Source organism: Condylura cristata, unplaced genomic scaffold (genome assembly GCF_000260355.1).
Source record: "Condylura cristata isolate star-nosed mole 26May11 unplaced genomic scaffold, ConCri1.0 scaffold00015, whole genome shotgun sequence".
NCBI classification, from domain to species: domain Eukaryota; kingdom Metazoa; phylum Chordata; class Mammalia; order Eulipotyphla; family Talpidae; genus Condylura; species Condylura cristata.
Genome location: NW_004567116.1, coordinates 9261674 through 9277787, shown reverse-complemented (window position 1 = coordinate 9277787; position 16114 = coordinate 9261674). Strand labels below are relative to the sequence as shown.

The 16114-nt window shown below is 40.1% G+C and overlaps 1 protein-coding gene across 2 annotated transcripts in view; it reads right to left on the bottom strand.

Annotated features, from left to right (window-relative positions):
• PHF21A (PHD finger protein 21A) overlaps nt 1-16114 on the bottom strand; it is a 165794-nt gene that overhangs the window by 20976 nt on the left and 128704 nt on the right. For both annotated transcript variants that reach the window (XM_004682877.2, XM_012725557.1), the window contains 3 exons: nt 11805-12056; nt 10450-10539; nt 6897-7190 (listed from right to left, as the gene is read on the bottom strand). In XM_004682877.2, coding sequence (XP_004682934.1) covers nt 6897-7190; nt 10450-10539; nt 11805-12056 — 636 coding nt within the window. The remainder of the gene's footprint in view (nt 1-6896; nt 7191-10449; nt 10540-11804; nt 12057-16114) is intronic.

Sequence of the window (16114 nt, the reverse complement as noted above, 5' to 3'; positions counted from 1 at the left end):
TAAAATATTTTACTGGACCTGTAAAACTAATACAACTCAAAGATCTTTCATTTTCTTTCCTGACCACTTATATTTTTCCTTCTACTCTTTATATTTTTACTTTAGCAACGTGTGAGCAACTCCCTTATCAATACTGTTAACAATGTCTGTTCTGGGGTACAAATGTTGGATTGTCCTGTCCCTATTTCCCCCTTTATATTAAGTCACTTGAAAGCAGGGACTGTTTTCACACCTTTGCACGCTTTATGCCAAGTACAGTGGCTTCGGTAAAGCAGGTTTGCAAGAGTTGCTGATCTCCTGATAAGGAGTATGACCTATAAGAACAATGACTCACATCTTCCTTCTCTCTCACCCCTTTTTATCTGGAAGGACCTATGTCTTCCATAAAAGACCTACAGGGAGACAACAGGAAAGTACTCCACAGTGACATTTGCAAGGTCCTGGGCACCCAGCTTATTTTCATAGCCCTCTGAATGTGGGAGTACGCCAGTCTGAGGGAGGAGAGAGGAGAGAAGGTCATCCGTAATGGTTTGCTGCTCCATTTCAAGGCTGTGTGGAGTTCCTTGGAGTCTCTCAGTCCATCTCCAAGGCTGAGTACAGCAGGGAGTGGCAATGTCTCTGGGGAAGAGCAAAACAATTCTCACCACTTAAGGAATTACCCAGAGTTCAAATTTTCTTGCTTAGGCAAGAGGAGTACATAATGTAAGGGTTAGATAAAAAGTACTGAAAGCACCCCAAAAATGAAGCCAACAAAACATTAGGGGCATCTTTTGCTCATGGGTCTCTTATGTGAGGGAATGGCGATAGCCATGCTGTGAACAGCACTCTGGTACTCAACAGCTGGGAGAAAGCAAAGATGGCTCATGACTGCACCCCAGCTGATTAGCGGGGTTGCGAACTTTGAGGGACCCTGTGAGGGACCCTGAATCAGAACCAATCAGTTAAAACTGCAATCAGTTAAAACCAATCAGGAACCTATTCTTGATCCTCAGAGAGACTGTAGGTTAATCAATGTTGTTTTAAGCTGCTTAAAACAAACAAAAAAATAGAGTAGGGGAGCAACATCCCAAACACGACAGTAGGGAGCTCTGAGAATCAGTACTTCCACTGAAGAAACCATTAAACTGGCAAAAGCAGAATCAACTTTTTAGAACTCTAGTACCTAATAAAAAATGTATAGCAACCAGGGGAGCACTTACTGAATAAAGAGGTTACTAAATTTCAGTAAGAAAGCATTTCTCCTTACCTACCTACAAACCCCCATACCCTAGCTGGACAGAGCCTGAGGGGATGGTGACCTGCCTTCTTGGTACAGCCTGCTGGAGCGGGGGGAGCAAAATGAACCTTGTTTTCAGAAACTTGTGGCCACGCATTTTGACCTCTGGTAGCTCCCTGAGAACTGGAATAGAGACCCACCCTCGCTGGGACCACCTTAGGTTGGCATGGATTTCCAGGTGGTATCTGACAAGTATGCTACCTACCCCTGGTCGTCTGGCACCCCGAGTCACCAGCTCATAGTGGCTGAAGTACATGACAGACACTCAAAAGCCTGGGAAGGAGGTTGCTGAGCAGGAAGATTCTTGGAGGAGTAAGAACTTTCAAGGGCCATGTACCGGGAACCCAGAGTACCTGTCTCATCACGGGGCTAAGGGCATCCTCACACATGACCTGACAAGAGCCCTGAGCCTGCACCTACAGCAGTCGGAGAGGACAGGTGAAGACTAAAGCCAAGGTCTAAGTGACCTAGCTTAGTGCTGAAGTATTTGCACTGCTCAGAGCCAACTGTAAATAGTGAGCAAATTTTTGTTGTTGTTTTTTAAAGTTTCTTATTTACTTCATTTTGCTTCAGTTGTTTAAGGAAATCCATCCCATCACTAGCTGACAACTGAAAAAAAGAAATTCTAGTGATCATACGTAACAGACTTAACGAAAAGAGTTTGGGAAAGACACTAAGCAGGGCAGCACAATCCTTATCACAGCAGCAGACCCCCAGGGTGGGAGGGGAATCTAATTTCTAGAGTTATCGTATTGTAATTTTAAAACGAACTGTTTCAAACATGAACTAAAAGGCATTCAAAGAAATAGGAAAGTCTGACCCACTTGTAGGGAAAAACAAAAGAAACGCACAGAAACTGGCTCTATAGAAGCCTTGAGGAAGACTAAGACAACTGTCTTAAATACACGCTAAAAGCTAAAGGGAAGAGTGAACAGAAAATTAAAGAAACCAGGCATTTAATGTCTGACCAGAAAATATCAATAGAGAGAAATTATATATTTTTAAAAGAACCACATTAGAAATTCAAGCTGAAAAGAACATTAGCTAAAATGGAAAGTTCACTAGAAGGGTTCAAGCCAAAAGCAAGCAGAAAATGAACAGAGGCATCGGGCCTGAGGGGCTCCACCAATGTACTGACATGCACACTCTGGACTCCTGGAGGAAAAGGAGAGATGACAGCTGAGAAGTCCCCAAATTTGATTAAAATCACAAAGCCATACACTGAAGAAACTCAGCAACCTCAAAATAAGATAGTCTGACAGTGAGCCACACTGTCAAAATCCAAAGTCAAAGGGAGGATCTTAAAAACAGCAAGGAAGAAGTGATAGAGCATAAAGAAGAGGTCCTCACTTTCCAAAACCAGAGAGCAGAAGGCAGTGGGTTGACTCATTCAAAGCGCAGAAGAAAAAAAACAAACTATTAACCAAGAATTCTATCAGCTACCAAAAGTAGTACTGCTAAAGCGAGTCCCCTTCAGACTGAAATAAAGACTTTAGGTGGTAACTTAAAACCATACAAAAATAATTCCAGTGTAGGTAACCACATAATATAAAGTGGGGTATTACTGTATCTTCGATTTGTAACTTCTTCTGCTTCTATATAATTTCAAAGAGAAACCCCCACCACAGAAAGCAGGTACTCAAACAAATGCAGTGCCATGAATATCCATAGCAACACTACTCCTAATAGTGAATAGGTGGAAAAAAACCCTAACACACATCAATGAATGAATACATTGTGGTACACAGAAATATGGAGTGTTAATGTCATTTAAAAGGAATGAAGTACTGCCATGTTGCAATGTGAATCTTGAAAACACTGTGCTAAACGAAACAATTCAGACACAAGGCCACGTAATACAGGATTCCATTTATATGAAATATCCAGAACAGGAAAATCTAGAGACAGAAAGCAAACTGAGGATTGCTAGAGGCAGAGAGAAGAGTAAATGGGAAATACTTCATGGGGACTGAAGGTCTGAGGTTGGGGTAATAAAAATGTTTTAGAACTAGACAGATGGTAGTTACACAACACCGAATGTACTGACTGACTACCACAGAATTTTCAGCAATTAACGATACAGTTAAATGTATGTGATGTAAATTTCACTTCAATTAAAAAATTAATCTGGAAACAGAAAAATGAATTAAGCTAAAAGCTTGATTTCTTTCAGAGAGGTAAAGAGGCTTCTCTGAAGGACTCTTTTGGGAGAGGTCTGTGTGGTGTTTGAACTGTTACTAGTTTTTAAAAACTAAGTGATCTGTTTTTCTGGCTTTTGGGGGGTAACTGTTTCCATATTATAAAAACTGATCACTATGTAATGTAAAGTAGCTTCTTCCTTAAGATGGAGTCTCTTGCAGATGGAGTCTGTTGTCTTCTCGACACTAAGACCAAATGCCACCTTTATTGTGGCATTCTTGTCTTACTATTTCAAAGAGGAATTGAGAATAAAAGTGGGTATCTCTTGTAATCATGCTACCACTTATTTACCCCTAATCTGTTTTACCTTTTATATTTCCTGCTCCACACCCATATCTATTTGAATTTGTAACTTCTATTCTTTTTGGTATTATAAAGACAGAAATCAAAGGCCAGAGAAGATAAGAACCAAATTAACTATTCATAACCTAATCCAAATTCACGTTCTGAGACTTGGCTACATTAACAATGAAAGTTAGGCACTTTCAAAGAATTAACTGTCCAAATAGTTTTATTAATAACAGTTAAATAAATTTAAAATGAAGTTAAAGAAAAAAATCATTGTTTGGTGACTTGGGTCTATTTTCTCTGCTGCAGCACCAGTCCTACGACAGAGGGCATAGAATTGCTAGCTCCTGTTCACTAGGAGATAAGACTGGGATCTGTGAATAAGAAGTTCATCTTGTTTTAGAGGACATTGTATAGGTTCCTATGGCGATGTGACAGCTACTTTCCCACAGAACCTTGGGAACATCCATGGAAGTCCCTGTTGCAGGGGTGGGGTGGGGTAAATGAGAAATGATCATCACTTCCCAGAACCAGCTGCTTCAGGCATAGTCTGAGAGCTGGAAAGGACAAGGGTGTAAAAAGGGGGTGTTGTGGGACTGTAGTGTGTGTCTGGTTTTATCTACTTTTCTAACTTAAATATGTCTCTAGCCTCTTTAAACTTGATCACTTGTTTTATTTGAACCATGATGTAATATGGCTTTTAATAAGCAAGTAAAATGGGATCTACCTCTTATCTGGAGTGGATAAGGAAAATGGTGATGTCTGATGGAAGAGGAAAAGTGAGACCCCTGTTGTGGTAACTGATGTGGCCTGCTCCCTTTCCTGTGCCAATGGGAAGCCTTGGAACCACACAACTCGGAGGCAAAGCCTCAGTTCCCACTGCTAGTGCTCCGAGACTAGGGTTCAGGCTTGGGTTAGCCCCTGTGTGGCCAGACACTGCATACAGCACAGCAGTGGCACTTAACCAACACATTTTTATTAAATGATCGCTGCCACCCTAAAGGAAATAGTGAGATGGAGAAAGGAGTCATCTAGCGTAGTCACATAGCGAATATACTAGACAGAGGGTCTGATGGCCCTGAGCAGGCTGTAAGTGGGACGGTCTTGGCTTCACCCACCCCGACATCTCCCCACAGCTATACATGTGATATTACGGTAAATCATAAAGGAAAAAGGAGGACAGTGGGAGGCTGTGAGGTAAGAATTATGAGGAAGGAGTCCAGCCGAAGGAGAGCCCCTACTGATGGAGCCTGGTTACCTGTGCGACTCAGCAAGGTGGTCTGCGACACTAAGAGAGCGATGATGGGACTCGCCTATTAGGTCAACAAGAGGAGGGAGCACGGGATTTACTACTACAGGAGGTTTTTTTTTTAATTTTTAAGACATCAGGATATCTTTTTGTGATATTACAGTTAAAACAAAAAGTTCTATCAATAGGTAAGGCTGTACATGAAAAGAGAATTACTCAAGATCTAATAAAAAGTTGCGAAACAGTCTGATTTTGTCTTTGCTTTAAAAATATGTTAGCATATGCACAGAAAATATGTGGAGGAATAGAAACCATTCATAATGACTTATGGAGCAAAATTTTGGTGAAATTATGGGAAACATTTACTCTACATTTATTGGATTGTCATTAAAGTCATGACACATTTTTTTCTGTTTTTCAAGCAAAAATAGATCATGATTTTTCTGACAACCCACTACATATACACATATGTACTTTCTACAATATCTATTTCTGTAATGTTTGCATTTTTTTACAATGAACATGAATTACAACTTTGTAAACAGAACAGAAAATGTAAAAATAAAACTAAAAACACTCTTGCTTCTTAAAAATCTTTTAAAAAGGTCAAAGGAAAATAATAATTAGTAATCTAATAGCGTTTTGAAGTCTACATGCTTTAGAACAGGAAGGTTTCTCAGAGCCAGCCTAGGACATGAGTATTTCCAAATGTGCCCCCACTCAAGCTAAGCTTGAACATTTTATTTTCAAAAGCTTTAAATTCTGCTAACAGGATGTCTGAAAACTTCTCATTTAAAATATGTGTAAGTATTTCTGAATATTTTCCAAAGCATTTCCTGGGGGGTTGAGCAAGTGAGCAAGCTCCCCAGGAACAGAGATGTATGCTCTGAGCATAAGATTCTGATACCCAGCTTTTCAAGTACAAGGCCTGCTGCCTTTATGAGCTGCCCGGGTAGGAAGCACTCTGTGCATAAGGCCCCTCTGTTCACGAAGGCCACCGCGGCAGGAAGCTGCCTCGCGCTCCGCCATCTGGCCAGCCCTCTGAATCATGGTCACCCTTCCAGAAGCATAAGATTCAGAATCACCAGAGACTATTTTCAGATGAATGAGGACTTAAGCCTGAACAATCAGAAATAGGTCAATGACTTTATGAAATAACTTTCTTGAAAGAAGATGCTTTCTTTGTAAAATTCTTCTCCATCACTGTCTTTCTTTAAATAGAATATCATGACCACCTAAAAATCCTTTTTTTTTTTGCTTTTAGAAGTCTTTCTGTCATAGGACCATTAAGTATTTTTTGAGGTTACCTATATTTCTCTAGCTACGTTTTTTCTTTTTCAAAGAAAAAAACCTGGTTTTAGAAATAGAAATGAAGGGTTGCAATGTTTGAGCTAAAATGTCTGACTCTTTTGAGACTTAAAGGAATGTTTTTAGATATTTTAAGTTTTTCATTTGGCTCTTCATTATCTTTAATAACCAGGGAAAATCTTTGCAATTAAATCCCTTTATTGTATTTTTTTTTTCTGACTTTCATAGTCATACCCTCATCTGCATTCTTAGTGGGCCAAAACTAAAATGGCATTTTCTGTTTACTAGTTCATCTGTGCTTCCTGATTGGGGGCAGCTCATCTGTGAATTTCTGCTTCAAAACCAGCAGGGGGAGCTCACTCACACAGAAATCTAAATCTGTGGTGGGAAAAGCAACTCAACTTTCTTCAGTAAGAATGGCCCTTTAGCATTGTGAATAAAGTTATCACATAATAAGCAACAGGTTGTCAACAATGTTGCTGAGATAAAGAGCTCCTGAGGAAATGTGATTGGAGGCAGCGGGGACTAAATGACAAGGCTACTACTGCCCAAAGCAGGTGCATACTCTGCATGTACCTGTTTTTCAAGACTTGGCTTGCTAAGCTGTACGGTTTGAGGTCCAGCGAGTCTGGTCCCTGGAGTAGCTATCACAATGCTGGTGAGCTGGGCCATGGGAAACGTTTTGGCTATGGTTGCAGTCTGCCCATTGACAACACGGACTGGGTGGATGGAATTCTGGGAAGTAGGGAGGGTCGTGGGGGTGAACTTGGTCAGCATGACGGGTCTCTGGATAAGTTGAGGAGCTGCAAGCATGGGAGGAGGTGCTGGGGCAATAGGAATGTTATTCTGGGCCACAGGCTTGGGTCGAACCTATGGGGAAAGAGAGAACAATTATTGCATACTTAAAGAAACTTCTCAAGACGTTAAGTCTAAGACATTGCCAGATGTTTCGCACTATGTATGTGAAAAGATATTTAGTACATATCTTATTAATATTCACTTTGGCAATATTCTGCAAGTCACAGATATATAATCTTAGGTAAGACTCATCAGCTCATAAGAGATTCCAAATGCTACACAAGAACATTTTTTTTCTGATTCCAAACCACAGTTCCTTCTTCTGTACCATACAACCTTTTCAGGCTGAGGTCAAAGGCCTGATCTGGACACTGATCCCATCTGGAATACGTGCCCAGTAGGGTATTAATGTTACCTCTTGGCCATAATTCACACACTAAATTTCTCTATCTCCACAGTTTCGGTTCACTCCTATTTCTGGTCCTCTAATTCTCCATTCTGATCATTACTCTCTCAAGTCTCTTTTATGGGTTTTCTCTTCCAACACCCAATCCTAAATGTAATATTTCTCAGAATTTTGTTTTGCAGCCCCTTCCTCCCCAGTGTTCTCATTCTTCCTGGGCCCTCACCTGCCCCTTGACCTCAGTTACCATCTGTGCAACGGAGACTCTCACACTTCTATTTCAGGGATGACTATCACCTGAACTTCAGAGTCGTATATTCAAATGTCTATAGACATCTCTACTTGGAAACATACAAAAAGTTCAAAATCAACATGTCTACAACACATTAATTTCTTACTCTAATCCACTTTCCCTCTTCTAATTCCCATGTGTTTCTTAAATCTGTCTACTGTGAATCCTCACTGCCACTACTCTGGCTTCTATCTAGCTCACAGATACAGCAGTGACTGAAAACTGTGTTTAAAACTGAAAACTGTGGTTAAAACCATGGGATCAGTCTGGCCTGGATTCGAATTCTGGTTCAAACATTTACTAAGTGTGTAACCTCAGGCAACAGATCTGATCTCTAAGTCAGTATTTTTCAAAGTTTCTCAATTGAAACCCTGTGGGTAAAATCCTTTCCTCTTATTCATTCATGAATGTCTGATCTTCAATGAGTTCTCTAGCTCTGTTCTGAAAACCTGATCAGAGTAAGAATGTCAGCTATGTCACCAGACAACGTTACTTATGGTAAAAAAAAGCTTTCTTACTGGTCTATCATATCTGGATGGGGAATAATTAAAAATAGTTGATGGGATATCTTGCCTTGGGCTTCATGAAGTAGGGTGATTCTTGTAACTGGGGATATCCTTGTGACAACCTTGAAACCAATGCCCACAGAACTGTTACAAGATACATTAGCTTCTCTAAGGCTTAAGGCTTCTAGGCCATCATGACCTGACATATTTTGGCACCTCCACTATCCTGTCAGCTGTAGAGACTGGTATATGGGACTACTAAAGGGGCTTCCACTGAAGAAAAATGTCTGATGCTCTCTCTTGCTGGCAAGCTCTGGTTTCCATCCTGCACTGTTCTAATAGACTGGCAATGAGTATGGTGTGCTGAGAGTCTGAATGTTTAGCTAAACTTAAGGAGACTCTGTGGGGGGGCTGCAGATACAGAGTAGGAATACATTTTACACTGTAACCACTACATACATACCAAACTGTATCTATAGCTCTACAAAACAAACATTCATGCAACAATACTTATTTACTATGTGTCTAAAATTTCCTTTTCTGCTTTGCTCTTTTTAATTAAAAACTAGTTACAATCACTTAATTGATTTCACAGCCTACTAATGGTTCATGACCCATTGTTTGAAAAACATGGACTAAGTTTTAAGAGTCCTTATGTGCAAGACAGTAATACCCACTTTCACAGGGTTTTGATGAGGATTAAAATAACCCATGTGAAGTGCCTAGCACCAACATATAACAAGATCTAAATGTTAGCTATTAATACTTCGGACAGTGTCCCAACAATTCCTCCTGTCCAGTCCTGACTTCTCTAATCTATTCTCCACATAGTGACAAGAAAGAATTTTTAAAACAAAAATCTGAGCATGCCAAATGCTTGTTTGAAAATGTTTTAATGGATCCCCACTGTTCCTGGAATAAGGTCCTAATTCCTAATATAGCCCACAAGGTCCCACAGTTCTGGCCTGAGTGAGCTTCCAGCCAACTTTTATTCTGGCTTGAGCTGGCCACATGGCCCCTGTGCTCAGAAACATCAAGTTCCTCTTGGTAATTTAAGGTTCCATGTAGCAATCCATCCTGAACTTGCATGTATACTCTGCCCTCTACCTGGGGCATTTTCATTCTTACCCCTGAAATGTCAAGCTACCTTTACTAGGATTTCAGATCTCAGAAACTTTTTGTGGGTGCCCTCCCACCTTTTCTGACTACTCTAGACTTCTCATCATGGACACTGTAACTGCATGTGCCTGTGTCTGAAGCTCTCTGAGGGCAGAGCACTATCCGTCCTGAAAATCGGTAACATCTATAGTCCTTAGTGTCTTTTTGGATACTCAGGATATTTATTAGGGATTTATCTGAAAAATGGTTGAAATCACCTGGTCTCACATTAGCACTGTCTGTCTCCTCCGCAGAGGCAACTAAGAAGTCATGGCCAATGACCACAAAATCCCTTCTCTTTTCCCTTTGCCTGAAAACCTAGGACTTCAGATAGAAACTCCTAAGATTTCTACCAAGAAAGGTTGAGATTTTCTCAAGGTCCAGACTGGGCAACTCTGGCACAGGCCATCAGAATGGTGAGTTCGGTCTAACTGCTAGTAAGAACCTACTCAGGACAACCTGAGCAAGCAGCGCGGGGTCCCTGTACAGCACACTAGTCTAAGTCTTCACAAACAAGGCTTTGTGCTCAACCTGATGCTCAGTGCCATCACTTCCCCACAGTGAACGCAATGGTCTCTACTGGGTTAGTTGGGGTACTGCTGCCTTCCTCCTATTCTCTTCAGCATACAGGGAAGAAATAAAAAAGTACAAACTGCATTCCATTCTCACTGGCCAGCCCATATGATTAATTTCTTCTAGTAAGTTAACATTAAAAGGCTTAAAATGGTGTCATCTTTATTGTTTTAGATTTGAGAATGTTTACTTTTCCTCATACCCCTGCCACTGTCTCTAGTCATTGCTAGAAACACAACAATGAAATAAGTCTCTTCATGGTATATTAATTAGCAGACAAAATCTTTAGCTAAGTGGGACCTGAGTACAGCTGAGCTGACAAGTACATTACAAAGGCTGCTTAGAAGAGCCCACTAGAGGACCCCTACCCATCGCTGTGCTTGGCACTGGTTCACTCACCTGTGGAAGAAAGTTTGGACGTGGAGTGAGTCTAGGAGGGGGGATAAATTGTGGTACTTTGATGGGCTGAGGAGGGGTTGCCTGAACCTGCTAAAAAAAAAATGAGAAAGATGAATAAACCAGAGAGGCCAATAACCGTTCAATATCAAAGCTAGGCATTTTTTTTAAGCTAGGCATTCTTTAAAGTATTTTCAGCATCACTATTCCCTGGACAGGACAATATTCTTCAGACAATATCTTCTATGAGCCTTCATTGTATAATTAACATTGCCTTAAAAATGTATTTTATTCTCCCACTTGCATGCTTTATTTGACAAAATAAACCAACTACGTTTGTGCCCTTAGATACCTAATGTAAAAGAGCAAGCTCAGCAATCTTGGACAATTTCCTCTGACACTCACGAACTCTTGTGTTTATGTATTTTCAAAGTCAAGACTAGATCCGAAGTAAAAATCAAATGTGCTGCCTGGACAAATGAGCTTTAGAGCATTATCTAATGGTGAAGGGCATTATTCCTATGAAGAACTGTCTAACTCTCAGCTTTGGGCAAAATTATCCGGTTACTTCTTTAAAGGTTCCTTGGAAAGTGGTGAAGCTTTACTTCACTGCTTTCTAGTTTCACTGGTCATCAGTCAGAAGCCACCAAGAGCTATTAAGTTGCCATTTTAAGAAGGGATTTTTAAACCACAATTTGGATATATTTCCCTCAAGTTTCTGAAAGCATCAGTTTCTAAAGGTTTTACCCTGGACATCTCATGAACAATTTTTGTTCAAATACTTCTTTTCTTCAAAGGGTGTTTTTTCTTATTGACGTTGGATATCAGAATTGTTAAATCTGCGAGTTTCTTGAATATTTTTAAAGTGCCCCAACTAACCCCAGAACTTCCTGGGTACAATTAATTTAGAACTAAAAAGAATTCGGCAGGGAGTTTCCCCCAAATCAATAGTACAGTGCCAGAGTGTGGAAGTGTTCACATGTCACAGGATGGACTGTGGGGAGGATAGAGGGAGAGATACGTGAAGTGGTATGTGTGCCTCTGGGGAAGACATTTTCCCCGCTATAGTCAAGTCCTACTTAGATCTCAGAGAATGTGCTAAGTAAGCTTTGGTCCTAGGTGTCAGGATACCTGTACAACTATTTGAGCAGACGGTAGGAATCACCAAATTCCTCTGTCAACTCCATAAAGGGAGTGTGGAATGGTAGAAGAGTGATGGAGATTGAAAAATCCAGCAGGAGCACAAAATGGATATACTCTGCATGTCCTGACCCCGCTCATGTCCTGACCCTGCTCATGTGGGCACATGTCCTGACCCCGCTCATGTGGGCACACATGAGTAGCAGCTGCTGGCTTACCAGAGTGACTGTGTTTTTTGCCACAATTTGGACAGCCTCTGCCCCAGGTCCAGTGACCTTACTAGACGTCTGGAGGTTGACTGGTGTGTTCTGCACATCAGTGCTGAGCACAGCCTTCTGACTGTTGATGGCGGTCACCATAGCAATGGTAGGTCTCTGGCCCACAACAGAGGCAGGCATGGTCGCAGTTGCTGCTTTCAAGACGAGAGGTAGTGTCTTTGTGGTAATCATAGAAGCTGTAGTTACAGTCTTCTAGGAGACATGGAGAACAGATATTAGGATATTGAATTGTGATTCCACTAAACAATATGCTGCTAAACCCAGAGGAAAACAAAGCAACAATCTCATAATCAATCAAACAAGTCAGTATAACAACATTTCTGTTCTGACATGGAGCACACTTCTTGCAAGGAAAGACAGTATCTGATTTGCCAGAATTCTCAAATTTAGCTTCAAGTGCACAGGAATAACTGCAAACTAATATGGGTACGGGGCTTTCAATAATGAATGTGGTTGCTTACAGATGCAAAATGTGAGTATAACTTTTCCCACAGAGTTCTCTAATTCTTTGCACACTCTCAATTAACTTTGCAGAAGTTGGAAATCAGTGAGGTACACTCCATCTCTAGCCTTAATTGCTACAACTTCTTCAATATGAAGAAAACCATTATACAATTCTGGTCAAACGCCAGCTATGAATAAATGCTAGGATAAAAGGACAGTGTCTTTTTATTTGTTTGAGTGTCACCCTGGGGAGGGGAAGGGAAAACCATATGAGGATCAACACAACTGTTACCTCAGAGTCAGTAAATTCCAAACTCCAAATAATAAAACCTGTTCACCAGCTAGTTTTGTAAATATCATGTCTGGAAACCAACAGAATGCAAGTCACTACCTACAACCTTTTCTCCAGAGAACTGCTGCAGAAGTGACCAAAGATCCAAAGAGATGTGACAAGGGGGAAACAAACTGAGATTCAAGATGCCTGACAAGCAGAGGGTGAACGGGGAGGGAACTTGAGTGATGCCCTGTGAGTGCTGTGCAGCCACAGAGTTGTATTTTTCCAGACTTTTTTTATTAGGGTAATTAAGGAAGTCATTTTAAAAACAAGCAAATATAAACAGCTTTATTACATGACAAACACATCTATCTAGTGTGACTAGTCATTCAAGATACAGTTATTTCAAGAATATGAAATTTTACTGGATCCAACTTGGTTCTAATTTTGACACTACTCCACCTTTTCCTTCTTACTCTATACCTGGCACTGTCCAATTTATAACCACTAGCCACATGAGGCTATTTAAATTTAATAAAAATAAAATACAATTCAAACTTCAATTCCTCAGTCATCTGAGCCAGATCTCAAGTGCTCAACAGCCAGGTGGCAGCGAAGATTCCTAACACTGCAGGAGAGCTGCCGGACAGCTTTCCCGCTTTCTCACAGGTCGGTGAGAAGTGCTGACTCTCCCTGGAATGTCTGTGCATGTTCCCTTGTGAACAGCTACTTCAGTTGTCGATGTAATGTTGTTCAGTTCTGAGTAACCCTTTATTTCTGCCTTAAACACATACACACATGTATATATTACCTTTTTAAATATCTTTTTAACCAAAAATTAAATGATCTAGTCTCACCTATTTCTAATCAGCAATACTTATTTATGCTTATAATTAAAGATTACCCAAATTTTTGTTTCCTTTTATCTAAGTCAACAACACAGGAATGGTTTATTCTCTTAGTGAAATAGCAATATTTATTTTGGAGGATAGCAGGTCATGTACTTTCTATGAATATAAATGATAAATAAAAGCTAAATGCTACTCATCATCAGAAGTGTTACAGTGGTGTAGCCAGAAGGACGGATTTTAGGTTATTAGTTATCTGTAATAATTGTTTGTAACTCAGTGTGTTAATTACCTCTACCTTTCAATTTTAAACATTTAAATACAGGGAACTTTTGAAGTGGTGGGCAAGTCACACCACATGGCGTTCGACCCTGGTGCTGTCCATTACAGTTGTGGAAGTGAAGCTCCAGGCAGCAGAACTCTGACATGGGTTTAAAAACAGCCACTCATGTTGTTCAAAGAGGTCAATGCACTTCTGTTTGAAACACCCTTGGTTCAGGCAAATCATTATCAATATTTTGAATTTACCTAGACTGATTATTTTTTTAAAAGATTTATTTATTTATGCATACAGAACTGGGGTACAGGCTAGAGGTGTGGTGGGTGAGAGGATTCACCCCAGACAGAGTGGGGAGTAGAATAGGCAGATCGACAAAGTACACTGCTGAGGGAAGCAGCAGGTGGGTCGGGAGAGGTCTACGGCGCCATGTGGGTCACCTCTGGAGCAGGGATCTAACTCATGCTGAAAGACTTTAGCTTCTTAGTGCTGTGCTTTAACCCAATGCACCACCAGGGTGGGCACCCCGCCCCCCCCCCCTCGAGTGATTAAGTGAATAAAACCTCAAACTCACCTGGATCATATACTTACCATTAACTCCAACACTGAAAATACTGAAACCTAACAAGTTTGTTCTCCTCTTAGGTTAACATTCTACTTTATATTGAGTGGTGGCTAATTTTACCATACGTAGCATTTCCGTAATTCTTTTTGGGGAATATAATGACTATTTATGGACTCTGGGTATTGATGGTTATTGCTTAGATCTTCTCCTGGTGCTTATTCTAGTTTACAAGAACTAGGGAGCTATCCTAAAATGTGGGAGCACAAACCAAACTCTTAGAGTTTCGATGACAAAGAGAATCTAGAATTTTGGAATCTAATAAAAATCTCTTAATTGTTCCAGTAAGAGGAAGAGAAAACAGAGGGAGGGTGTCAATACAATAAAGAAAATTACGGGTATGGAAGCTGATATGATCACCTTCAAAAGAGGACTATAGTCTCCCCACAGTTTCATGAGGAGTTTAATTTTGACAAAACTCAAACTACATGAACTAGAAGTTAATGCAGAAATGTATAGCAAGAAACTTTAGTAGCAAAATCCTTTCAATTTAGCTTTTCATTGAATTATTGTCGTTTACCTGCAAAGCACAAGGTATTGATTGAAAATAGACAGATGCCAACATGCAAACTAATAGCTAGAGGAATTAACCGCCACACTTTATTTTAGAGTATTTTCTTTAACTTCAAATAGGTCATCACTGATATACAATCAAACCACAAATAGAGCTCCTCCCTTTTATGTCCACAAGGGTTTATATTCTGTCTGTTTTTCTTAACCGCATGAGTTACATGCGGTTAAGGATGTAGGATGGTAGATATACGGTGAAGGGTATATCTGCAGTCACCTGTTCTAGTCTTCATTTTTTTTCTTCTGAAAAAAAATTTCAAAATATACATACAATCATGAATTGAGGTTAACTAAGGGAACTGCATTGATATATGCTGATTTCTCAATTTAGAATTAAAAGCTCTCCGAGCATCTCCTCCCTGCCTACTCTGGTTGCAATAGTTATTCCTTCTGAATTTAGATATTTAATATATGTCAGATACAATCTCCATTGTCCTTGACCTAATGAACTTTTAATGACTCCATGACAACTAAAACCCCTAAAGTTCTGTCATATGTTGGCGAGCTTCCACAAACTTCCTACCTTCTGGCTTTACCTGTGTGCCTATCATTTTTTTCTGGAACCTACACACCAGCTCCATCAGCCTATTTGTTATTCCCAGAGCAGGCCTACTTTTTTGACTCCATTAATTTTGCTCTTACAGCTCTCTACACCTGTGATGCTCTCCCCACTCTGCGCCATTACTGAAATCTCACTTCTGTCAAGACCCTGCTCAAAGACTAGCTCCTTTATGATGCATGCTCTGATCCCTCTGCTCAAAATTCCTGTTCTTTAGTATTTCCACAGCTCTTTACTGACACTCTTTCACTTTACTCTTCTTTGTTTGATAAACATATCTTCTGCTCCTCTACATTTTAACAATTCTTGGAGGGAAATTTTTCCTTAATTCATATAATTATTTGAAAATCTAATCCTCTACTGACTAGCACAGTGTTTATACATAGTAGAAACTCAAATATTTAAAGACTGAGTGACAATAAGTGTCATAATATACCAGATTCTGGTATACTTCTTTGTATCCTGGCATACAATGAATATACCAGAATCTCGTACCCCATAAATACTGACTGACTTTACTGTTAGAACAAAAACCAATGTTAGGGATATTTTTAGCTTTTAATCCTGGACATCAGCATTAAGAAGAACAAAAAAATACCAAATGAGCTTAGCTAAACCAATTAAATATGTCAGGGAGTGATGAGAGATTCCACACA